General features: G+C 49.9%; 1 protein-coding gene across 3 annotated transcripts; it reads left to right on the top strand.

Annotated features, from left to right (window-relative positions):
* The first annotated feature begins 99 nt into the window (after window positions 1–99).
* Window positions 100–24,407, top strand: UPP1 (uridine phosphorylase 1). Of its 3 annotated transcripts, XM_082473676.1 has the most exons (8): window positions 100–243; window positions 8,439–8,502; window positions 17,368–17,482; window positions 19,104–19,262; window positions 20,289–20,403; window positions 22,988–23,197; window positions 23,431–23,577; window positions 24,204–24,407. In XM_082473676.1, exons 2-8 carry the CDS (start codon window positions 8,459–8,461, stop codon window positions 24,341–24,343), a joined length of 930 nt encoding a protein of 309 aa, XP_082329802.1. In that variant the 5' UTR covers window positions 100–243; window positions 8,439–8,458; the 3' UTR covers window positions 24,344–24,407. The 3 variants fall into 3 exon arrangements, with proteins under 3 accessions (XP_082329802.1, XP_082329804.1, XP_082329803.1); XM_082473677.1 differs by lacking the exons at window positions 100–243; window positions 8,439–8,502 and adding an exon at window positions 14,947–16,385; XM_082473678.1 differs by lacking the exons at window positions 100–243; window positions 17,368–17,482 and having other exon boundaries at window positions 8,469–8,502.
* Window positions 24,408–25,327: the final 920 nt, after the last annotated feature.

Raw genomic sequence — 25,327 nt, forward strand, 5'->3', positions numbered from 1 at the left:
TGCTGGTCACCCGCCGCCGCCCGCTGCGGAACAAGAAACCAGGCGGGGGTGGGGCGGGGGCGCCGGGAGGGGAGGGCCCCCGGGAGGGGAGGAGGGGCTGGCGGGCGGGGGTGGACCCCCGGGCGGCCCTACTCCACTCGCTCGCCGGTAGCTCTCGGCACACGTCGGGCGCAGCCCCTGGCGGTCCCTGCGCGGGAAGTGTCTGCTGCCAGCGCCCTGTTTTTGGGAAGCACCGACCTGCCGGTGAGGCGACTCGGGCTCGCGGACGCGGGGCCATCTGCGGGGAGGCTGTGCGCGGAGGGCGCGCGGGGAGGGGGCGCGGGGAGGATGTGCGCGGAGGGCGCGCGGGGAGGGGGCGTGGGGAGGATGTGCCGGGAGGGCGCTCGGGGAGATGTGCGGGGAGGATGTGACGGGAGGGCGCGCGGGGAGGATGTGCCGGGAGGGGGTGCGGAGAGGGTGTGCCGGGAGGGGGCGCGGGGAGGGTGTGTGGGGAGGGGGCGCGGGGAGGGTGTGACGGGAGGGGGGTCGGGGAGGGGGCGCGGGGAGGTTGTGCCGGGAGGGCGCCGTCCGGATGCTAGGTCCACCTGGCGGAGGCGATTCGCGCGTGGCGGAGCTGGGCAGCTCTTCCTCAGTCCAAATTGAGCGGTAAGGGAATCGGGAGCACTTGGAACGTCCCCTTCTCGTGGGGGGAGAGGGGAAATTACGTTTTGGAGAATGATCGTTACCGGACTTGCAGAGTTCAAATGGACTCAGGTGTGCTCCTTGAGCCAACAGAGAACAAAGTGTCACAACGTAAAATATTGGCGTCGAGGTGTCCGGCAGGTCAAAAGAGAAACTTCAGTCACAGAGTATCTGACACAAATATGATTTGCACCGGGGAGCGGGTCCCTCTGCCGCTCTTGTACGCAGCAGGCTGTTCTTAAGACTGGCACCTGGGGCAGCCTCGTCGGCTCCGGGGTCGGGGCGTGACCCGGGGACTCAAGGTCACCGGCTCGCAGCTTCCCTGTCCCCACCGCCCCACCTCCAGGACTGGCGGTCTTTGGCCCTCCTCGCCAGAGGTCGGCCCTGCCCTGGGCGGCTCCCCGCCGATGGTGAATTGCAGAGCAACCCCGTCTGAAATACAGGTTAGAACGGGGCCATTTCCTGGAAGGCCTGCGAGGCCGGCTCCTGGCGTGGCGACCCTGCGCTCTGCACTCCCCTCGGCTGTTTTCCGCCCTTCCGTCCGCCTCTCTGCCACCTTGCCCTGACTAGCCTGGCCTCACTTTGGCCCATCTTTCCCCACTTCTGTTTTCCGGGTCAAAGAGACCTTTGGTTCTATTCGTTGGCTGTGACCTTGGCTTTTAAAAGACTTGCTATTTCCCTGAATAGAAAGACTGTCTCCATCTGGGTTTCCCACCCTGCCAACCCCTCCCATCCTGTCTGCTTTCACTCTGCCAGGCTCTCAGCACTGCGCTCCATTCTCCCACTTCTCAGCCAGTCTTCCATGACTTTTTTCCCTTTTCAGAGGCCAAACTGACCTTCTAGTTGTCTCTCTACTAGACTCCTTAATTCAGCCAGGTTTATCTGGCATGAATTATATTCTTTTCTAGGACTTTCAGCCCTGGTGGGCACTGAAGTAACACTTTAGTTGAAACAGACAAAGTAATTTTTCTTTACATTGGCTTTTGTCCAAGTGGACTTTTTCATTAATCATAAAATTAATACAAACTCATTGTTAAAAAAAAAAAAAGAACCAAAACGAACATATAGCAAAAAGTGAAACTTCCAGCTTTTCCCACTTCTTAAAGGTAAACCCTGAACATTTCTTTCCCTTCCTCCCTGCCCCCTTCTCTCTCTCCCTTTCTCCCATATACACACACACATTCGCTTTTGAAATACGTTCATTAAAAAAAAATGTTATAAACGTTTACACACTTAGCTATATGCCAAAGTAACCCACCTATCTGAACTTGGTTTAGTGGGTTAAAACTAGAATAAAACAGAACAACAACAAAAACAAAACAAGAAAAACAAAACCAACTGGAGGGCGTTTTGATTTTGCAAAGGTAGTGTTGCTGAGACAATCTTAAGTAAGGAAGGGGTGGGGTCAAACCAGAAAATGTCATGCCCCATGGGAGTAGAACGGGCAACGGAGAAATTGTAACGGGCGCAGACAGGCCCATATTAAGAGCTAGAGTGCGAATTTCGGAACCCTCTGTGTTCCCTTCAATGGTGGTTGGGAGGAAGGTGAGCGATGGCCTTCTGTGTCTCAGGTGGAAACAAAGAGTAGTTCTCAGTAATTAATGATTTTAAAAAGAACAAATAGTTCAGGAACAACCAACTGTTCTCAGGCAAGAGAAGTCACCATAGCAAAGACAAGAAATCAGTCATAAAGACTCCCAGTTCTGTTTCAAAGGTAAAGATCGGCCTGAAGCACATTCTTGAGCTGTTTTGCAGGATCCAAACCCCTTTAAGCACCCAACCACCAGATTAACTGGTGCCCAAGGGATGGTGATGCTGACCTTTGGGACCCACGTGATTTACTCAATCAGGTGCCTGGATTTTGTCAACCTAGAGTGATCTTTGCCTCTTTTTAACGCTAAAATCTCTGCCCCAAGGGTGGGATTGCCGCCATGTTTGCACATGCACTGTGTGTTGGAGCATGTTGTCCACTGGGCAAGGGCGTCCAGAGCTCCCGTCTACACGGAAGGTCACATGTGCCCTTTCATGAGTACGCATGTGCCCTTGGCTTAAAGCGTCCCCATCCTGCTGCTGGGGAGACGGTGCTTGGATGGCTAGCTCCCTGTCTCCTTACTTGTTACCAGCAGTAAACGCTCCTGCTTTAATCAGAAGCACCTGGTGTGTTCATTGGCTCAGCGCCCCAGGCAGTGGGCCCATAGGGTCCCCTAACAGTCGAGGAGCCTGAGACCCCAGAGCCAGGATCGGAGTTCTCTGGGAGGTGGCACCTCCGGGCCGGAATCTAGTGAAACCCTCCTGTTTAGAGAACATGGGGTCCTGGAAGGTGAGAGGAGACACCTTTAGGACACCGGCGGCCCTTGGGACAGTGTTAGAAGGAATGTTTTCTAAGACAGGCTCCAGGTCAGCATTGTCCTCAGGAGCAGGGTCTCACGCCACTGGTCGGCCGGGCTGTGAGAAAGCCATCAGTTATTCTGGAAGCCCTGTTTCTGGACCAGGGCTCACCTGGGACCCTGCTGCCCCGTGAAAGACAGAGTGGAAAGTCCATGCTTCTCTAGTACTGGACTCGGCCCCAGGCCCCTAGTTCCTACCGGCCCTGTATCCCCCAGCATTTCTGCCTCGGGTGATGGCTGCAGGCACCTTGTGCACGAACCCAGTGCCTCTGACGAAACGTCCAACCTCACCCCTTGCTTGGTACATCACACTGTGGCCTTCCTTCCCTGTCCTCCCACTTGACACAGGCATCCCTGGCAGCCTCACCCTGATACCACCTTCCAGCCCTTTGGAGTCACCTCCTGGATGCGGAAGGTGCCACACCTTCCTGTTCTGATTGCATCTCTGCTCACGCTGTGTGCCCCTCAAATCCAACTGCAGGGAGGAAAAACTTCTATTCTCTTAGATTCATTTCTTGGGGGACTTCAAATTAAAAAGACAAAAGACAGATTAGCAAGAGAAAAGAGATTTTTATTTACATGTGTATGGGAGAGTTCAGAGAAAAATGTGATTTCAGGAGGTAGTTAGAATTTGGGGCTTATATACCATCTAAAAAGGGGGTGGGGAGAGGCAGAGAGGCACTTCTGGGAGAGAAAATGACAGAAGGGGGTGGGACCAAAAGGGCACTTAGGGAAACACAGAGGACTTCGGAGAGACAAATGGTCTCTTAGAAAAAGAGATGAGATATAAGATAGGACAATATCTGTTTGGGTTTTTTTCAGAGAAAAGAGTTTTTTCCTAGGAGGGGTCGTGACATGTTTGGAAGTCTCTAGGTTCAGGCAGGTACGGGCTTTCGGGAACTCAAAGTCTTCAGCTCAGAACAGTTGTTATGTGACAGTGGCTTATTCTGGAGCCCTTTGTGTGGATCCAATATACAAACCTCTGACTGTCATTCCCTGCTTCCAAGTTTTCCTAGTCCCCCGGTCGCCCCCAGGACGGTGTCATGTTGTCGGTGGTGACACGTGGCTGTCTGGGCACCTGGCCCCTAACCAGTGCCCGAATCCCATCTCCCCATGCTGGGCTGGCTGAGCTGTTTCTTCTGCACCCTCCACACATCTCGTGGGCTTTCACGTCTCCTTGTTGTAAATACCGTCAGTCCTGTCCTCTCTCTGCTGCATCTTTTCCTGGCTATTCCTAGTCAGGGACCACTAAGAAACAACCCATTCCTCACGCTGAGCTAGATAGACCTCCGGGCGCTGTTTGCACCTTTCCGTGGCTCTCCCTCAGCCGACCTGCATTGGAGCTCATGGTCACTCATGTTTGCTGCAGTGGACTCCAGCTTCTCAGAGTCCTGGGTCTTTCTCATCTCTCTTCAGATCACACACACCACAGCGGGTGCGGATTCTAACCTGAATAGGTGCACCCTGAGGAGCCGGGACAGCTGCCTGTTGGTGATTTTACACATTGGATGACTGATGTGTGCAATGCTTAGCACTTTCTGCTATCTTACACATAATACTTAAATAGAAAGGCATTAAGTTACTAAAAAGGTGAACTAAAGGTACCAGGCAAGTGCCCGAATCCCCCTGGTGTTGCAGCTCCATCCACAGCTGCAGGGGCTGAGGCGGGGCAGACCAACCACATTGAGTCTTTCCTGGTTGGACAGCGCTGCGGCGCTAATTCAATGATGGGGTTTGGCAAGCTGGATTTTCTCGGCCACGGACGAAACGAAGTGGCTGCGCCACAGGTTTCGACCTGGGATGACGTCCAGGCTGGAAGTCCGCTGTATGATGTCAAGCGTGTGTCCTTAGGAAATGCACATACATATTATCTGTTGGAGGAAACAGGTCCAGGTGCATGATAACATGAATTCAGTACAACAATTGAAAAAGCGGTTGTCAGAAACATTCCCTAAATTCTCTGAATGAGCTCACCTATGAATGACCTCTCCTAGTTACACTGCAGTGCTGGACAGTGCCCGCCCCGGGCCTCTGCGTGCAGAGCAGATGGTGGGGCATCCCCCCACGAGTGTTTGTCCAGGCCTTAAGTTGTGACCTGGAGTTGAACAGACTGCAGTGGACCCTGGGGAACTCCTGCTCTCCGTGTTAAACCCCAGTGGACCAAACTTTGGCCTCGTTGGTAAAGGGACTGCAGCATCCCCTGGGCCTGTTTCCTGATTCCTTTGACGGTTGGAAAAAATAGTGCAGCTTGTTGACTGAAAAAAAAATGCACAACCTAAAATTTGGGAAGTATGTTTTATGCAGTGGCCTTACTGAGGACTAGCCCAGCATACAGCCTCGCAGAGAGCTCTGAGGGACTGCTCCCAAGAGGTAAGGGGGGAGCCAGGATATAGAGAGGGTTTTGCTGAAAAACAAACAAACATGTAATTAAAAGATTACTACTAATCAGAAAAGCAGGCATCTCAATGATTTCAGTGCTTTTCTGTGTATGGGAAGATGCAAGAGTCTGGGCTCATGGAAATCATTCCTTTGATGTGCATCTTCACTACCTAGGGCCAGTGTCCTGCTTTTTTCCATCCTGAGTCCCCTGGGGTGCACCATGGGGGGGTTGCTGCAGTGGCTGATGGAGGTAGCATTCCCCGTTTACAGGAATGACTGGTGTCATTTGTTTGCCTACAAGTTTATGCATTTTTTTTTAACTTGAAAATTTCTTCTGAAATTTCACCATCGCCCTGTGCCCCTGCATGCGTGGTTATCACTCTATTCTTAATCATCACCGGGATCTCCTTTCACAGCAGTGGGGCCCGCTCCCCTCGCTGGTGGCCTCTGGAATAAGGGGGAGTCTGGGTGAGCAACCAGTCTGCCGGTGAGAGTGGAGTGGCTCTTGGGCTCCCGCTTCTGCTCTAACTGGTCTCAGGGGAAGTAAATTGAGAGGTTCACCTCCTCCCCACCTTTGACCTTTTTCAGTGGGCAGGGGGGGTGGTGGCCCTATCATTGATCCTCCACACCCAGGTCTTTCTGAGAGTGAAATGTGGCTCTGGCGATTATACTGGGACTCCCAGGCCAACCTGCCTGTATGCTCACTCCACCTATAAGTGTGTTAAGATATTTAGTGGGGAAATTTCCAATTAGAACATTGCAAAAGAAGTCTGCGATTTTGTGTGCACAGAGTTGGTTCAGTAAAGCCTTGCTGCCCGCAGGATCAGGCCCAGGCCCAAGGCGGAGTTGCTTTGGGGGTGGGGGGGAGGGCGGGGTCACAGCCTGGAGGGGAGCACTCACCCGGCACTGAGAGTACAAGGGAAAGCAGACCCCGAGCACACTCGGGAAGGAGCCCAGGTCTGGGGCAGCAGAGGGCAAGGCCGAGGCAGGGAAAACGGGTTCTCTGGTTCAGGGGCAGGAGAAGCCACCCAGCCTAGAGAGTAACACTTTCTCTGCAAGACCAGACAGGATGTCTTCTCTGTGGCTGAGTTTCCTTTCCTGGAAAATAGGGGTTGGGGACCTTCTGGGGTGCACTGTGCATCTCTGATTCAGCTGCTGCCCTGTGGGAAGGCGCCTCTAACTCTTCCTCTTTCTGAGCTCCCCACCCCCTACCCCCAGAGGAAGAGCCAGCAGCCTGGAGGGGACGGATTGCAGGAGGAGGTGACCCCAAACCCTACTTCATCTCTCAGTGGACAAGGGAGAGCCGATAATGGGGCTGTGGGCTGACTTCCCCGGAAAGCACGTCTGCACTTACTGCAGACATTGAGGTGGATCCCAGAGGGACAGCGGCTGCTGATTGAAGGGTGGAGGTGCCGGGGGTTGCATTTCCTGGAAGCCAGACTTCTTCAGAAGCTGGGCTGTCTGCATCAGTCTGTCTGATGGATGCTGTAAAGGCAAATTATGACCTAAGATTCTGATCACCAAGTACAATTCTACTTTGTTTTCCCCACACCGCCAAGCAATTCTCCACACCAGCTCCTACACCAGGGAGTCCTACAATCCAACTCAATTCTGGCGCTGTCTACCTGGGGACAGTGTCAGACCCCAAAGGCTAAGGGCTCAGTCCCATAAGACTGCTCGCCTTCCCCGCCCACCGCCCCCCATCACAAGTCCAGGTTATCACCTGTGTTTCTGACCCACTGGCTATAGAGAGGAGGTTCCCATAACCCCCCTCCTTGGGTTCAATCAATTTGCAATTGACTCACGGCTGACATTTCCTCAGAATTGTCCTATAAATGCTAAGGGAGGATGAAGGCTAGGTGAAGAGAGACAAGGCAGCACTCCAGGAAAATCTGTGCTCCAGACCTAACTATGACAATATTCTTTGGTTTTCAGAATTTGCCAAAAATGGTCAGTATTTAACTGTGTAACAGTGGCCATCAATCCTTTTTTCCAAAAAGAGGGCTTTGGGTTTTAGCTTTGTGGGGCTGGTTTTCTGGTAAGTGGCTGGTGAGGTAGCAGGTTGAGAACCTGACCTGGGGATGGTGGAGCTGGCTCCACCGTAGACCACTCACCGAGTTCACCCAGCAGGTGCTTGGGCTCAGCTCTGCAGGGACTGGTGTCGGGTCAGTGCTCTGGTGGCTGAGCCCCAGTAAGAAATGCGGTTGTGTCTCATGGTTTTCCCTTCCTCTGGTTCTGGAGTTGGGGCCAGGGCAGGGGTTGATCCCTACCTGCCCCAGGTCTTTCCCTTCCCTTCATGGCAGGCCCTCAAGAGCTGGTGCCTTTGCCAGGCCCCTCTCTGCCCCCTGAGCTGTCCTTGAGGCCTGCTGGAGGAAAGTTAAAATTCTAGAAGCGTGAGGCACCCAGGTGTGGTCTGTTAGGTCAAGGCAATCTTGGCTGAGGGACCAGGAAGTGAAGAAGGGTTTTCTACCAGAGTAGGAGATGCCAACCCAGGCTTGCTTTGGGCACATTTCCGCCAGCTCCTCTCTGAAATTAGCAACCCTCCAGGTCTTATATATGTACGTGTATGTGATGTAAATGTGTCGAGTTCCTCTTGATGGCACTGACCTTCCACAGGTTAGCGTGGCCTTGCTGACGGTCCGAGTGACCTTGGTTCCTATTGGGGGGATCCACTAGTGTTCAACTAATTAAACGAGGAGCCCATTGGACTGAGGTGGCTCTAATGCCGAGGCAGCCTGTGTCAGCAAACTGAAATCTAAGCTGTAAATGCCTCCAGGCTACAAAATCAAAATGCTATGAACAACCAATCACACAGGCCCCCTGGGCCTCATGCTGCAGCTGTCAGTCACGTCCTTGCTTTGCTTCCACCTTCTCTCCGTCTGCCGCTCCCCTGCTCCCTTGTCGACCAATGACTCCAATCGAAGTGCGCTCAAATAAGCTCCTAAAATGTTGACTATTACTTCTAACAGACTCTGTGCTGTTTTCTCCTAGGGTCCTGCCTCAGCTGAGAGATGGCCTCCCCAGGGGCTGAAACAAAGAAACCTGGAAATCACAAGTAAGGCTCTGACCTGCATGCTGCTGGGCTCCGGCTCGCTGTGATGACTTTGAGCCACACAGTTTTCTAAGAGCTGACATACGTGGACACCTTGGTTCTCATGTCAGAGCCTGAAGCCTGGAGGACTGACCACTCAGTGGGCATACAGCTGAGCTGGCTGAAGACCCCTGGCACCTGGTGCCAGGGCCGCCGCTCGTAGCCTTGGGATGTTTGTTTCCCAAGGACGTCTGGGCACTTGCTCGGTGCCCAGACCTGTGTCCAGTGGGGTTTCTTTACATCTGGACACTCTTCTGAGTCACAGTCCCTGCTTCTTTCCCAGCTCTCTCTTGGTTCTGACCTTTCAATACTTTCCTTATTTCTTTGCAGTTTTTCATTATTCCACTATGTGATTCACATGGCCACTCTTTTATGTATATTTGTGCATTGCTGGTGTTGATGAAAAAAATTACTCAGTAGTTGATCTAAGAAAGAAAGGAAAAATTTTATTTGAGCCAATCTGAGGATTATAACCTCAGGAGACAGTTTTTCAGAAAGCTCTGAGCATTGCTTCACCCATAAGAGGTCAAAGCATGGTTATATACGTTTTTGAGACAAAGGGTAATAATACCAAATGATGTGTTACTGACAGTTTACACAATCCAGATCTACATGTACAGAGTAGTGGGCATGGGTCATTATGGCCCCTCACAAGATTAAGAAGGAAGGTTATCTCTTAAGGAGTTGTGACCCCTGATGAGATTGAAAAGGAATGCTGTCTCCTAAGGAGGTCTGGCTAGTACAGATGCACAACCCACACTAAAGGGAAGGGAGGAGATCCAAATGGGCAAAGGAAATGCTATGTTTAAATTTTTCTTGTTTTAAAATTTAAAATATGAACTTTTTTGTCAATTCCCCCCTTCTGATCATTAATCTTTTGATAGAAAGCCTTGGGTGATCAAATATTTGGTCCTTTGATGCTAGGGTGGTTGCTTACCTGCCCTGGGTCCATCGTGTCCCTTGATGTCCAGACCTAATAGCCTGCTCGTTTCTTTCCTTTTAAGGGGTTGTATTAGTAAGATGTCTGGCAAGGACTGTCAATTCCAAGTTGTCCAGTAGGATTTATGCCAATTTACCTTGCATGCACCTTGTGCATGTTCATTAATTTATAGTGAGCAATAGATGTGATCAAAATTGACAGTAAAATTAATGTCATTAGTAAGCGTTTAAGTGAAGATCCTCCTAAACCAAACCATTTTCCTAGTATTTTTACTAAATTTGGAAGATGATCATTCAGAAAAGAAATTTGATTCTTCATATGTCATAAGATGAGTTAACAAATATCTCGGCCAAATGGTCATACCACTGGAAAACTGATAGAAACCCAGAGTCCTCATATTAAAGGCAGATTGGCAGGGGTTGTTTTCAAGGATAACTGCAGGTGAACTTAAGCCCAAGGGAAAGCAACTATGCATCTTCCTAACCAACCCAGGGAAAGCCAAGGCCATAAACTTTTCCATAGGTCTACTGAGTCCTGTTAAGAGCTACCCAATATTTAACATCTAGTGAAAAGGAGTATTTATGGCCAAGTTCAGAACAGGTGTCATTAAATTAGCCAGGTAGGATGGTCTCACTTAGTGATATTGGTGGTAATGTTAGCTTGCATGGTGCTGATAGTGTTGGTCTTAGTGGAAGTCTAAGAAGGCCTGATATGGTCCCTTCCAAGGTGGCTGTAAAGAGTCCTTTATCTGATATCTTTTCCCGTATGCATAATCCCCTGGTTGCAGGTCATGGCACGTGGGATCTTCATCTGAAGATAGATGACTGAGATAAGTTTCAGAAACAAACTCTACAGTAATGTAACATAGCAAACAAGGAATCATCTGAGAAGTGAGTCTGAGGCAGTAAATACAGACCTCAGTTAACAATTATCAGGTAATTAACTTTATTACCTGATAAAGCTGCTGGGAACCTCAGAGTTCCCAATTTCTGGAGAGATCAGGTAGAAAGAAAAGATAAATGTCTCAATTCCACTTACAAGGGAGTAATTTACCCAAATTGCTGTAAGTCATAATTAGCTTGAGGGGAAGAGTTTCCTTATATCTGGAAAACAGATTAAAAAACCACCAACCAGGGAATTAATTCCCTGGCGGTCCAGTGGTTAAAACTCTGCGCTTTCACTTCAGGGGGCACGGGTTCAATCCCTTATTGGGGACTAAGATCCTACAAGCTGCACAGCGTGGCAAAAAAAGCCAAAAATCAAAACAAAACCCAAAAAACAAAACCACCAACCAGGGATTGAACCCAGATCCCTGCAGTGAAAGCACCTCGTCCTAACCACTGGACCACCAGGGAATTCCCATAAAGTCCTTTCTATGAATCTTTTTGAAGATGAAGCAGTCTATAAATGGCAAAAGACTTAAAAAAGCAAGGTTAAAAATCTGATTACAATGCAATTGTCAAAGAAACTTGGTTATTGCTGTGACATACAACATTTTAAGACAAGAACTAGAATTATGACTATAAACATTTACCAGGACATACCAGATTCTTAGGAGCTCCATATAATTTCTAGAGTATGTATATTAATAATACTTACCCATACAATGTAACCTAAGAAGGTTTATCACCACTCATTTGACAATGCTTCCCATGTAATTTAACATACCAAATAAGCCTAATTAGTTTAATATTCCTCTCTCTGAGGTGCTTCAGGGGTCCTCTCTGAAGAACCCCCAAGTTAGCTAGAGGTCAAAAGAACTTCAGGGAGAATTTGATATTTGGGAGTTTGTCAAAATATCAAAAAAGGTTTAAAACACTTGGTCAAATAGGATATAGGTCACTGTGGAACAATACTTAATTCACTTAACCAAAGTGACAATAAAATATTTCACAAGCAAACACAGCTCACTTAAAAGGCTCACTAAAAGGCAAAGAAACTTACACAATCCATTACCAAAAGCTACTCAATATTCCAAGAAAACTTTACTCTCTCAACAGAGAGAGAAAATGAAACTCCAGTCTTGCATCAGCTACTCTTAATAACAAATGTATTTAATTCAATTCAATGCAATCCCAGCCTCACCACACACAGAACTCTTTTCTCAGGGTTCCCTTTTCCACACACCTTCCATAATGTTCTGTCTTTCGTCACTTACTTTATTGATTATGCAGAAAAAATCCAGCTCTAGGACAGAATTAATTTCTTTCCCTTGAACAAAATGATTTCCATTCCTCATACCTTCTTTGGCTGAAAACATGCCTCCTACTTTCCTTGCATACTGAAATGTTTCCCTTATTATTTTAGTGGCTTTAGTTACATATATATTATAATTCTTAACCTTAAAACCTAGTATCCAGCAGAAACTAACAAGTAGGCAATTATGAACTTTTACGTTAGCATCCCAAACATTAGCATGCCACACGTTAGCAAACTTATACATACTATTTACCATTTCTAGAAAATACATCGTTTTTTTTTCCTAACAGAAAATGTCTTAGTGTGGCACCAAATATATTTTTATTAATAGTCCTAAATATCTTTAGTTTCTCTGTAAAAGGAAGCCTATGTTCAGTAATTAATGTTTCAGTATCTTATTTGGAAATAAATTCTGGATAGAATCATTTAACTTAATCTAACTTAATCTAACAAAACTTAATCTAACAAAATTTAATCACTTAACTTAATCTAACAAAACTCTAAAGTTTCAAGTTATCTAAATCTGGAGAGACTATTTTTAAGCAGACATTCCTAAAACATAATTATTCCTTTAGAGTTTACACCAAAACTCTCATCATTTCCATTTAATTCACTTAAAAGTTTAGCATACCAAGTCATTTTTCTTGCTGACAAATTTTGTAACAGGAATAATAAGATCTTATGTGATTTCTAGTGAACCTGGGTACAGTAAGAGTATTATACTTAATGTTGGTGACTGTAAAGACATGTCTGTATTAATTAAACCATTTGCTTTCATTAAAATTAATTTTAATGAAATTAAAATCAATCTTAGCTCACACGATTCTGAAATTCATTCGAGATAATTTCTTTTATATTTCTAGGTATGTATATAAGTAGCAGCCAACTTCCTTTAAGCCAATTAAATAGATCTCTTAAACAAATTAATTTTGGCAATACTACACATCGACAATACAGTTAGACACATACAGACACACAGACAGAGACCCCATAGTTCCCAAAGTTCCGCAATTTCAGCCCTGAGTCAGGAACAATAATAGAAATCCCTTCAGTTACAAAAGAAGTTGGATTCAGATTGGGTTTCTGGCAGATGCAACAGTGTTGCCTGTCTAGAGGGCCAAACCCTTTTTACTAATATTTATGAAGAAGAATTGCAAAGAGATAATCGTTCCGGGAGGTGATCAGGTAGAATATTTGCATCTCAAAGGCATAGAAGGAAAAAGGCAAGTTCCTCCTAGGAGGACTTTGTTCCCTTAAGGCCAGGATTTTTTTTTTCTTCCTCAATACCTACAAGCCTCTGAAGATAAACAGGGGAGGATTTTGGAGTGGTGAAAGGATTGGTAAATTTTGAGATGTTTCTAAAGGCACCCCTCAGGTCCTGTAAAGACTAGATTTGTAAAACAAGGGCAGCTGTTTTTAATTCCTCAAAGAATTGGGTGGCCTTCTCAGTGTATCAAAGGACTGACATGCCCATTCATTTATGTTGGAATGTTTGACTTTCCCTCACTTAGCTTAGGGGAGAACACCCCACCCCCCCACACACAAAAAAATTCCTATCAAGCTCTGAGTATCAGCTCTGGTCAGTTTAGTCAGACCACAGACCAGTGGCTTCCCATCTTGGTAATCCGTTCACAAAAAATTTGAGGATCCTCCCTGGCTTTAAGAAATTCTTTAACTATGGCCCTCAGTTCCAACTTTTTGAGACAAAGGGCTGTATGTTAAATGATGTGTTGCTGACAGTGTACACGATCCAGATCTACAGGTACAAAGTGAGTAGTGGGTCATGGGTCGTCATGGCCCCTCACAAGATGAAGAAGGAAGGTTATCTCCCAAGGAGGTCTGGTTAATGCAGATGCACAATATACAGTAAAGTGGGGGGGAGGCGGAAACAGGCAGAGAAAAATTTTATATTTAAAATGTTCTCCTGTTGCCCTAAAATACAAAATTTTTTCATCACTGGAAAAGCAAGAATTTTATGTCTTAATCCCAATTCCTACATGGACTTGAAATCCACTTGAAATCCCAGTTTCCTCCCCACCCACCTCTGCTGGGGTTCCCTGGGAGACCCCATCCTGGGCGGTGGCCTCTCCTGGTTCTGGTGGCCTCTCGCCTTGATGACGTCCAGGGCCGTATGCTGCCCTCTGGGAACCCAGCTTAGGGCTCCTTGGTTCTCTTCTGGGAGGTTCCTCAGGAACTGCTCTGGAGACTCGCACGTGTGGGTCACCTAATTCCACACGGACACCTGTCCCCCCCTTTCCTTCCCCATGGGTTCTGAGGTCCATTTTCAAGTTTTGGAGCTGCCCTGAGAATAGTACTTGTAGAGAGAATTTTTAATTGAACTAGTAGGATCCCTGGTGCTTCTTTTTTATTTTTAATAAATTTATTTTTGGCTGTGTTGGGTCTTTGTTGCTGCGCGTGAGCTTTCTCTAGTTGCGGCGAGCGGGGGCTACTCTTTGTTGCGGTGCACGTGCTTCTCATTGCGGTGGCTTCTCTTGTTGCAGAGCACGGGCTCTAGGTGCGTGGGCTTCAGTAGCTGTGGCTCACAGGCTCTAGAGTGCAGGCTCAGTAGTTGTAGCGCACGGGCTTAGTTGCTCCACAGCATGTGGGATCTTCCCGGACCAGGGCTCGAACCCATGTCCCCTGCACTGGCAGGAGGATTCTCAACCACTGCGCCACCAGGGAAGTCCCTCCCTGGTTGCTTTCAATCATTGACAAGCAAACATGCCCTGTCCCCACTTTCCGAGCCCCCCCGCCCCCCCCCCCCCCCCGCCGCCTTCCCGGGTTGAGGATCCTGGAGGCTGGCTGAGCGGGTGGTTGAAACGAAGGCTGGAGAAGGGAGGCCTGGCGTCAGGTGCCCTGGACGTGGCTCCACTGAGCAGTGACCCCTCCCCGTTGGCTAGTCATTATCTTCCCCTCCCTCCATCGTTTTATGGTCAATACCAGCTTGTATGTTCCACCCTCCAGAGGCCAGCGTGTCCTGTGAGGACCCCTGAAGTCCAGCTCATGAGCACAGCCTCTTATTAAAGGTGTGACCCTGAGCCTTTACGACGGGGACTGGTAGAACCTAGCTTCTGTGGCAGTTGTGATGTCGAATGACTTACACGCACCACCACTAATGACATGGTTTCCACCGTAGTTGAATGTCTTCCATCCTGCTGATCTCTGCATCCCTTCTGCCTGGCACAGGGCCTGAGGCGTGCTTGTGTGACATTCAGCCGAGGGCCCCCCTCCTCCCTGCCCCAGAGCCCCTTCCTCGTTCTCTGCCAGTCCCTTGAGCATGCGGCGCAAGATGTCTGGGCCAGTTTGTCGAACGGTCAGTCGTGTTTTCCCTTCCCTGCTGATAAACTCCTGGAATCAGAAGCCGAGTTTCATTCATTTTGCATCTCACCCATTTCTTTTACAGAGTAGGTACTCAATGAATATTTGTTAAATGAATAAAGTGACAGAATAAAGCAAGATAAAGTCACTTGACATCTTGTGTAGACTAGAAAAATAGTTTTCCAAGTAATATGTCTTTGACTTGTTATTTTAAAATCCTTTAAAAAGTGGAGTTTAATCTATAAAAAATTGAATCACTATGTTATAGACCTAAAACTAATACAATACTGTAAGTTAACTATACCTCAGTAACAAAAATACTTGTTCTGTTCACTGTTACGTGTCCAATTTACATATTTTAAAACCCTTGTTGGTCTTCACAGTTACACCCTATTTCCTTCTCCTCCTCTTCCTGGAATGAAAGAGGAAAGAAACGTTTTCTATTTTGAAATATGACACAAAGTTGTTTTATCACATTCTGTTTTGTCAGTTCCGATGCTCGGCCGTTAGCCCTTCTGTTTGTACTCTGTGTTTGTAACATCCTGAAGGAGAACAAGAACCGTAATTACAGTAAAATATTTGTCTTTAAAGGAGCTTCAGATGCTCTGGCTGTGTTATGACTTCAGAATTTCAGCTTGGCCTGGAGATCAAGAAGGCATTCTGGGAAAGCTTGGGGTTTGTCCCAACTGGATTTGGTCCCTTGGAAAGAGACCTCCCTGCCCCAGGAGAGTAAGCCTGGTCAGGACTGGTCTGGGTCCAGTGCAGACTCTGGCTTGGGCGGGTTGCTTGCCCCTCCTGAGGGAGACTCTCGCGTCCCTGCCCCAGTGCCAATAGCACAGTCTGCTGGTGGTCCTGCTGCCAGTTTAGTGATGGGCTCAGGGTGTTGGCCAGTCCACCAGCACCCTCCCCTTTAGAAAAAGATCCCGTCTCTCTTCAATATTTTGTTCGCATCTTTTCTACATCAGCCTTTTGAGACTGTTCGGCTGTGAGTTAACTTGGATGCCATTCTAGGGAAATCGGAGGGAAATGTGAGAAGCACGAAGGGAGGAAGCGAGGAGATGCAGGAGAGAGAGAAGCAGGTGCCCTCGGTCTGGAGCCTGGGCATCTACGGTCGATGACCGATGGACTCCAGAGAGAACAGGGACCAGAGACAGTGGAGGAAGACGTGCGGGCGGCCCGGGTCAGTCACGTCATGGTGTTTACAAATCACAGGCTGCTGAGAACTTCTCTTCCTGTATGGTTTTTTTTCTCACAGAGTTAGATTGAGAAGGAAATGTGATCCGTGGGTTCTGGGCGGAAAGTGTGACTCTGAAGGAAGAAATAGAAAGTCCTGATTGCTGGGGACCCATGGCTGCTTCCCTCTGTGCCACTGGCATCTGGCAGCATGCCTGTGAGTGGGGTCAGGAAGGCACAGCTGTGGAAGGAGGCGTGTCTAAGGCTGGAGTTGCAATCTAGACCTGGGCATCATGTTTGTAAATAAAGTTTTATTAGAACACATCCACACTCATTTGCATGTTGTCTGTGGCCACTTTCATGGGCCAACAGCAGGGCTGAGAAGTGGCAACAGAGCCCCTATGAACTGCAAGGAAAAATTATTTACTATCTGGCCTTTTATGGGAAATGTTTGCTGACCCCTATTGCAGGCCAGCAGTGTGCTGTCCAAGAGAAATATAATGTGAGCCACACAAAGTTTCTAGCAACCACACTGAGAAAAACCAAAATGAAAAGATGTCCTGTCTCATTACTCCATTTGGACATTGTACCAGCGAAGTGCTGGCTAGTGAAACAAGAGAAGGAAATGAAAATGAAAGGCCTCAGATTGGAAAGGCTATCTCTGGGTGGGAGAATTAGAGGCGATTTTTTTCTTCTCATCCATCCACATTTCCTGTGATAAATGTATTATTTTTAACTTGAAGCCAAGTTTATATGTTGAATGAACCTGGGTTGGGTAGCAACTGGCTACATGCTTTATATGAGATGATTTGGCGTTTTGATCTTTGTACTTTTTTTTTTTTTTGGTGGAGCCGTTCGGCTTGTGGGATCTTAGTTCCCTGACCAGGGATTGAACCCGTGCCCTTGGCAGTGAGAACGTGGAATCCTAACCACTGGACCGCCAGGGAATTCCCTTGATCTTTGTGCTTTTTGGTGCTCTTCTGAGTTCTTCCTGATCATCCTCCAAAGGAGCCCTGGGTGTGATGAGCGGGTGAGGGGAAGGAGAGGGGGAGGAACGGAGACAGGGTGGGAGCCTCTGCAGGCTGGGATCGGCCTGCCCTCCGTGGCCCATACACCTCGCTGGCACAGGGTGCCGCTGTGGTCCTGCCGGCCCCTGGATGCTGGTTCTCTAAACTGCCTCCTTTCCTGTTTTGGGACAGCGACTTTGTACAGCTTTGCAATCCCCACGTGGCTGCAATGAAAGAAGACATCCTCTACCATTTCAGCCTTAGCACCGGCACGCATGACTTCCCGACTATGTTTGGAGACGTGAAGGTAAAAGCAGGATTTTTGATTCTGGGCATTTGCCCCAAGATTACCCCCCTTTCAGGTGACACAGGTAGACTGCACCACACAGGGCCGAGGTGACAGAGGACGGGCTCTTGAAGTTATATGTTTATCGGATTTTTGCAAATTGTTACCTTTCAAGAATATGAACTATTGAGTGAAAGAAAACTGTCACGAAGACTGCCGCATTGGTTCCTATAATTGAAACAATGTAAAATAAATTTCCTAATGCTTCACTGAGAGACTAGAAAGGAGCAGACACTAATCCTTTTCTAGGGGAGCGAGGGATACCCAGGAGGAGCAGTCGCATGTGTCTGCTGTCTGTCATTTAAGATGCACATCCATCTGTTTAGCTAGCTCGGTCCTGACTTATCCTCGCAGAGGACTTTTAAAGTGTCTGATCCCCATGTGGAAAAGTGGGCTAACGTTTAGAATTCAAAACTGAAACAAGCCATTGACCCTAGGTCCGGGGCTGCCTCATGCGATCGTAAAGTCATAACCAGGTTACGTCCTGCCAGCCACCCAGATCTTTTGCGCTGTTCGTTTCAAACCGAGGGACGACTTTCCATGTGTTGTTGTTTTTTTTGTTTTTAAATTTTTATTGGAGTCTAGTCGATTTACAGTGTTGCATTAATTTCAGGTGTACAGCAAAGCGAATGAGTTATACATATACATATATCCACTCTTTTTTAGATTCTTTTCCCATATAGGTCATTATGGAGTATTGAGTAGAGTTCCCTGTGCTATACAGTAGGCCCTTAGTAGTTATCTGTTTTATATACAGTAGTGTGTATATGTCAATCCCCATCTGTCAATTTATCCCTTCCCTTCCTTTCCATGTGTTCTTAATTCATTCAATTTTCATTCTTTCCTTAAGTTTAACCTGTAATTTTTTCTAGGCTACAGAATTTTCCTTTTTATGTTAAGAGACTAGTAACTATTTGATCAACGAGTCCTTAAGATGGGCTTATTTACCTGTTTCTCTTTGGACGCTTTCACGTACGGCACTTTGCAGATGAAGGTCCTATTTCTCTGAGAGCCCCCTGCTCACCGCACGGCTGCGACTCCCTGAGCCCCCACTGGCCCCCGGCTCTTCCCACAGGTTGGCCATTTGGGCCTCTGCTGGCCGGCGACACAGCACTTAGAAACCCATGTTACAGATGGGCTGTGGGGCCCTGGTTGCACACTGAGGGGCCCGCAGCATCTTATTCCAAACTCAGGCTCTCTCCAGTGCAGTGGGCTGCTGTGCACACGATGCACGGAGCCTGGGCAGGCGTGGAACCTGGGCTTTCCTGCCCGGAGAGGGCGAGGGTGTGGTTGTCCTGCCTTGTGTGGAGCTGATTGCTCTGCACTGTTGGGGCCTCTTGCACTGAGCTGTGAGTCCGTGAACCAGTGCTTCGTAAACTCGAGGGAGCGTCAGAATCACCGGGGGGCTCCTTAGCGCACACATTACTGGCTCCCCGGATGCGGGGGGGCCAAGGAAGGGACCTGCATTTCTAGCAAGTTCCAGGAGATGCTGCCGCCGCTGGCGGGGGGCACTTTGAGGACCCCTGCTGTACAGATGGGGTGCGGTGCCTGTGCTGATGGGGGTTCTGTTCTCTGTCTGCAGTTTGTGTGTGTTGGGGGAAGCCCTTCCCGGATGAAAGCCTTCAGCAAGTACGTGGCCGTGGAGCTGGGCCTTGACCACCCAGGTGCAGACTATCCCAACATCTGTGAGGGCACCGACCGCTACGCCATGTTTAAAGTGGGCCCGGTGCTGTTGGTCAGCGTGAGTACCTGCCCTCGTGGTGGGCTCAGCCCTTGTCTCTGCAGGCCCCACCCCCGCCCTGCACACAGCCTGACAGAGGAAACAGGAGTCGAGGGGAGCCTGGGGATGGGCTGCAGAGGTGGTGGAGCCCGTCTCCAGCAGAGACAGATACACACGTACAAACACACGCGCACACCCACCCAGCTGTGCGCACACGGTGAGCACCCAGGCTGGAGACCCAGGAGGGCGGTGCTCTGCCTGGACCAGGGCCACGAGGAGAGCCGGGCACCAGGTGGCCCCCTCGCCGGCCTCCTGTGTCACTTCACACACGTGCGATTCAGCAATGGGTGAACACAGAAACCTCTGGTGTTCTCGTTTTCCAGTCTTGGTTCCCTTTGCAGAGGAGAACATTTTTAGAGGAAGTGCTGCCCTACAGTAAGGCTGCCCCTGAGGCTGGGACGGGGGCCCACCCCTCTGGGCAGCTGAGACGTCTGGTGGCACCAACCACCCGGAACACACCCAAGAGCCAAGACGTATTCAGGTCCAGATAATCCACGGAAGTACTTCCCACGAGCAAGACTGCAGGACTAACACGTTCTCCAAAGAGTCCTTGGCCGCAGGGGCAGCTCCTGGCAGACGTGGCACCGGGAGGGCCTCTGAAGAAGGGCAGTTTTGGGGATGCGGAGGCGGAGGAAATGGCACAGGCAGAACCGCGGAGGTGGAGCCACCAGCCAGTTACAGAGTTTGGCTGCGGCAGAGCGTGTGGAGAAAAGGGAAAACGTGCGCGGGGCTTCCCACGCCAGCAGCTGTCTGTTACCTAGCAACAGCAGCCCTCTGGTCCTCAGCTGCCATCTGTTCCACGGGTGGTGTGGGTCAAAGGGGTCATCCATTCGACAGCATCGTGCAAACCTTTACACTTCCCCAAGGGTTCATGGTTTTTAAATGTACGTTAGGAAGTTCATCTTCTTCACCACCAGTTAGCAATGTACCACAGAACACACAGAGGTGCTACCAGAGCGTGACGCTGGCATTTCTCCCTGGCTCTAGCACGGGATGGGCATCCCCTCCATCGCCATCATGCTGCACGAGCTCATCAAGCTGCTGTACCACGCCCGGTGCTCCGGCGTCACCCTCATCCGCATCGGCACCTCTGGCGGGATAGGTTAGTGTGCAGAGCGCCACAGGGACCCGGGTGGGCAGCGTGGGGACCCAGAGCTCCTCCCTGGGCCGTGTTCAAGGAGAGCTCAGCAGCAGCAGGCGTTTTGTTATTTTTTTTCTGGTCCAGCTACTTCTCCCAACCCACACCTCAGAAATAGGCACAGAAAGGCACCAGGCCACGTGCACCCGAAAACCCGTCCTTTTGGAGTTATACAACGTGTGCCTTCTTGTTTGCTTGATTCTCTTTTTATTCTTGCTAATCCCTCTTTTCTCTGCCTTTCTCCTTCACTTTGCTCACTCCTCCTCTCTATTCCTGCAAGGTTGTGAAGCACCTTATGAGAAAACCTACAGGAAAGTCAAAGGGGGAAGAGAGAGATGCAATACAAAATTAAGATAAGTGTCCTTAAGTTGCCTAAAAGCCCCCAGTTCACAACATGATTTTTTTAACATCGCAAAGCCAACAAAGAAAGAAGAGGATGCAATGAGAAAGTAAAACGCTAAAAATCATGTTGAGTTTTCAGCCAAAGTCTTTGAGGCAAACTTGTTTTACTCTGATGTCCCAACTCTGGGCTGGTTTTTCTGCTGAAAACTGGGTTCTAGTAATTCTCGCTCCTGCCGAGGAGCTGGGAGCTGCTGGAAGGAGGTCTGCTGTCATCGGCCTGGCCTCTGTGCATTTGTTTCTGACTGCCTAGGCCTGACCTCCCCTGCATTTATGGTAATTTGAAAATTTAGGTATTCTCGCTGTGAAAGAGGATTGCTGTAGGCCCTAAATATTCTCAATACGTTATCTCATTTTTCTTTTCACTATATAGACAGATTGATGGATAACATCCGTGTTTGCAGATTGTAATTCAAAGTTGAAAGGAGTTGTTCTCGGGAAAACACTCCAATGACCGCGAGCTCCCAGGCTGTGCACACTTAGTCTGTGATGCCATCGACCCAATGGACTCCCGGCTGTGCCCATCGCACCAGCGTCGGCGAGGAGCTCCCATCAAATCCTTCCTGAGTTCTTGCTTTGGAGGGATTTTAAAATCAATAATCAGAGAGAGAATTTTGGAGGGATTAGGGTGGAGTTGGAGTCTCCCAAAATTGACCCATAAAAATGGAGAGATCAACTAGAGAGCCAGACCCCAAACCCCTGACAACAAAGTGTGACATGGTGTCCCCACAAACCCCAAAATAGGAACAGTGGGTGGCTGGCATGGGCCGCCACTCGGGAGGGAGCACCGGGTGACTCCAGGGTTTCTGTCAGATGTGAGAATTCTGAAATGGCCAACAGGCATCCCGGAAAAGGGCAGGGCCTGTGTGAGGAAGAGCAGCTGACACTGGGAGGGGGTCTGCACCCTCCAATTTGAGGTCTGAAGTGGCTTGAAAATTCTAGGCCCCATGAATTCATGAAAACCACCATCTGAGCTTTCTTCCAGGTCCACACTTGGTGTGGGGAGACACCTGAGGAGAGTCTACGTTGACCAGAACAGGGACAAAGCAGCAAGGGAGAGAAAGTCCAGATGAACATGCAGGGGGCAAGCAGAGCCAGAGCTTGGCAATTGGCCACGTTTTTTATTTTTTAAACTAAATTAGAGACACAATTTATACTTTATTATTTTTTTTTAATTTATTTTTGGTTATGTTGGGTCTTCATTTCTGCGTGCGGGCTTTCTCTAGTTGCAGTGAGCGGGGGCTACTCTTCCTTGTGGTGCGCAGGCTCCTCATTGTGATGGCTTCTCTTGTGGAGCACGGGTTCTAGGCAGGCGGGCTCAGTAGTTGTGGCTCACGGTCTCTAGAACGCAGGCTCAGTAGTTGTGGTGCACGGGCTTAGTTGCTCCGCGGCATGTGGGATCCTCCTGGACCAGGGCTCGAACCCATGTCCCCTGCACTGGCAGGCGGATTCTTAACCACTGCACCACCAGGGAAGCCCCTGGCCACGTTTTCAAATGTTTCATGAAAGTGGCCGACGTGGGGCTCTGGGACAGATCTCCTGGCTTCTTCTTCCTCCCTAACTGTTTAGGAAAACCAATATCACATTAAAGTAAGTAGTAGTGTAGTAGTAGGAAAGGCTCCTGGTCAAATCCCAAGCAAAGTTATTATAAGATCAAAGAGCAAGCAGCAGAGTAACATCTGTACAATCTTGGAAACGCCCAGGGAGGCACAGGAAGCAGGACCTCCGGTGGGTCAGTCCTGGAGGGAAGCCAGGGTGTCAGGAGCTGGTGACAGCAGGAGCTGGGTTTGAGGTGCCCCAGTGTTCCTTACTCAAAACCTGAAATAATAAAAAGGTACAAAACAGGGACCAGCTGAACACATACTGGTAAAGGGAGCCCCAGACAGTTCCAGCAGCCACTGAAAGAGGCTGATCTGCGGGAATGGGCCGCTCGTCAATTTCACTTTCTTCTTTGCACTTCTCTGTATTTTCTGCAGCGTCTACGCATTCATTACTTTACCTTCAGGAAAAAAAAATCTGGTGCTGAAAAGAGATCCTTACCTATTTCTTTTTAGGGCATGACTGACCCTTCAGTGTTATATAGTGTGTGGACGGGGCCCTTCCGTCCCTGACCGCCCCTTGCAGCCGGGACACCCGCTTCTTCCTGCAGGTCTGGAGCCCGGCTCCGTGGTCATCACCCGGCAGGCGGTGGACGCCTGCTTCAAGCAGGAGTTTGAGCAAATTGTCCTCGGGAAGCGGGTGGTCCGGAACACGCATCTGGACGAGGGGCTGGTGCAGGAGCTGGTGCGGTGCTCCACGGACCTGGGCGAGTTCCCCACGGTCGTGGGCAACACCATGTGCACCCTGGACTTCTACGAAGGTGAGGGGCGCGCTGGTCTCCTGCCCGGGATTCCGCATCGCTGCGGGCGTGCGTCTCAGCACCGATTCCCTTGCGGGCCAGTGGGTCGAGGACAGGCGGGGCCCGTTGGGCTTGACAGCATCTCTGTCGGGGGGGCGGGGCGGGCATGCAGTAGGCGCTTACTGCGTGCCCGAGGGGGTGGGGGAATGGGAGGTGGGCGCTCCCAGGCTAGCGTCGGCTTTCCACGTTCCCAGCGCAAGGCCGCCTGGACGGGGCGCTCTGCTCCTACTCGGAGAAGGACAAGCAGGAGTACCTGCGGGCGGCCTACGAGGCCGGCATCCGCAACATCGAGATGGAGTCGTCCGTCTTCGCCGCCATATGCAATGCCTGCGGCCTCCGAGGTGGGGTCCCTAGGCCGCAGCTCCCCCTACTCCCCACCCCCCCCCACCACGTCCTCCCGGGCCCCGCCCATCGCCAGCCTTGGCCTTGCACCCGCCCTGCCCCCAAGGCGTGTTTCTGGACCCCTGTGCTCGGACCTCCTTGGATTGTCACGTGATCCAAGGCAGGGTCCTCAGTGGCTCTGCAGGGATTCACGTGCCACTGAGAGACCAGAAAGATGAGAAAGTCCCCCCTTTGGCTCTGGGCAGGCTTTGCTGCCGACTCTACAATGAATCTGGCCTTCAAAGCTCTTTGGATTTCTGAATTGGGGCTAATCCACCGCAGTTCCTGGCCTCACCCTTCGAAGTCCAGCTCTGCCTTCCAGAATTCCTGCCTCGCAGCTGTCACGTCACCTTGCCTTTCAAGACAGTGCAGGGCCCCCGAGCTGGTCCTGGGGTTTGCTTGGGAATCTCTGGGAACAAAGGCAGGCAAGGATAAGGACAGAACAGGATAGCGTGGCCCCGTCAGCTTTTTCGTGTTCTCTATCAGAAGCCACTGTCGGCCCCTTCCCTTGAGGCCTGGACACTGGTCTCTGTGAGCTAAGCTAGAATCCCGTTCTTTGCCCTGACCTGGCGTTTGCTTTTTGCAGCGGCCGTGGTGTGCGTCACGCTCCTCAACCGCCTGGAAGGTGACCAGATCAGCAGCCCCCATGAGGTGCTGGCCGAGTACCAGCAGCGGCCCCAGCGGCTGGTGGCCCACTTCATCAAGAAGTGCCTCGAGGCAGCCTGAGGTCCCCAAGTCTCCAGACATGAGCGTTGGTGTTTGCAGCAAATAAAATCATTGCCACAATCTCCTTCTGTATGACTTCCTGCATCCTTTGTAGAAGAGTCTAGGGAACTGATTGTGTTTCAGAGGCAAAGAATCCTGCATTAACTACGCAGGAGTTTTTGTTTTTTTAAAGCTTCATGGGAGAATTTCTACCACATTAGCCTGATTTGGGTTTTCTTTAAGAATGTTCCTCTGAGTATTTGAAATATTTCTAGGGAGGTTTTTCAGACTTGTAAATTCTGATAGTTGTCAGATTTCACTCACTAAGAGAGAAGTCACGTCCGCCCTGGCCTGACACCTCCCCTGCATCTGTGCCCCCATGTCCCTTGGCTTCTTCCTGGGGAATCAGGGACCCCAGCTGGGAGACTGGAGGGCTGGGCAGACGGAGAATCCAGGGTGTCCCCTCCTGTCTCAGGTGGGTCTGGCAGCTGCTTTTGGGGTGTCCTCGAGTCCCCCCAGCCCAAGGACAGTTGCCCCAGTTGTCTTCTCGGTACGTCTACACCCCTGTGACAATGTTTGGTGTTCGACTCTTTTAAGTGCCCAAGGCGTGCTATTTACTGATTGCACACTGAGGCGTGCACTTGTGCTACTTGGCAGGTAGCTCTGTGACTTTTCGGGGTGCAGGGAACCGTGCGGGGACCCTGGTGTTGACGTATGAGTATGGTCCACACACTCTTCAAAAACTCTCTTCCCTGAGATTCTTAGGTTCACCCCAAAATGAGGGTGGGTAATCAGGTCATTCGAGACCCACTGAGCCCGGCACCGGTCCAGATGCTAGGACCCCCTCCTGGCCCCCCTTCTGTGCTGGAGGCTGCAGTGTGGAGAGGGAATGCCTGCGGTTTTTCCCTCGGCACCCTGGAGAGGTGTCTGCTGCACCCCAGAATTGAGGCTGCCCAGGAGGGAGCCGCCTGGAGTCCCCCGGGAGGCTGGCAGGTCCTGGAATGT

The sequence above is a fragment of the Balaenoptera physalus genome (genome assembly GCF_965194825.1).
Source record: "Balaenoptera physalus genome assembly, chromosome: 8".
NCBI lineage: Eukaryota > Metazoa > Chordata > Mammalia > Artiodactyla > Balaenopteridae > Balaenoptera > Balaenoptera physalus.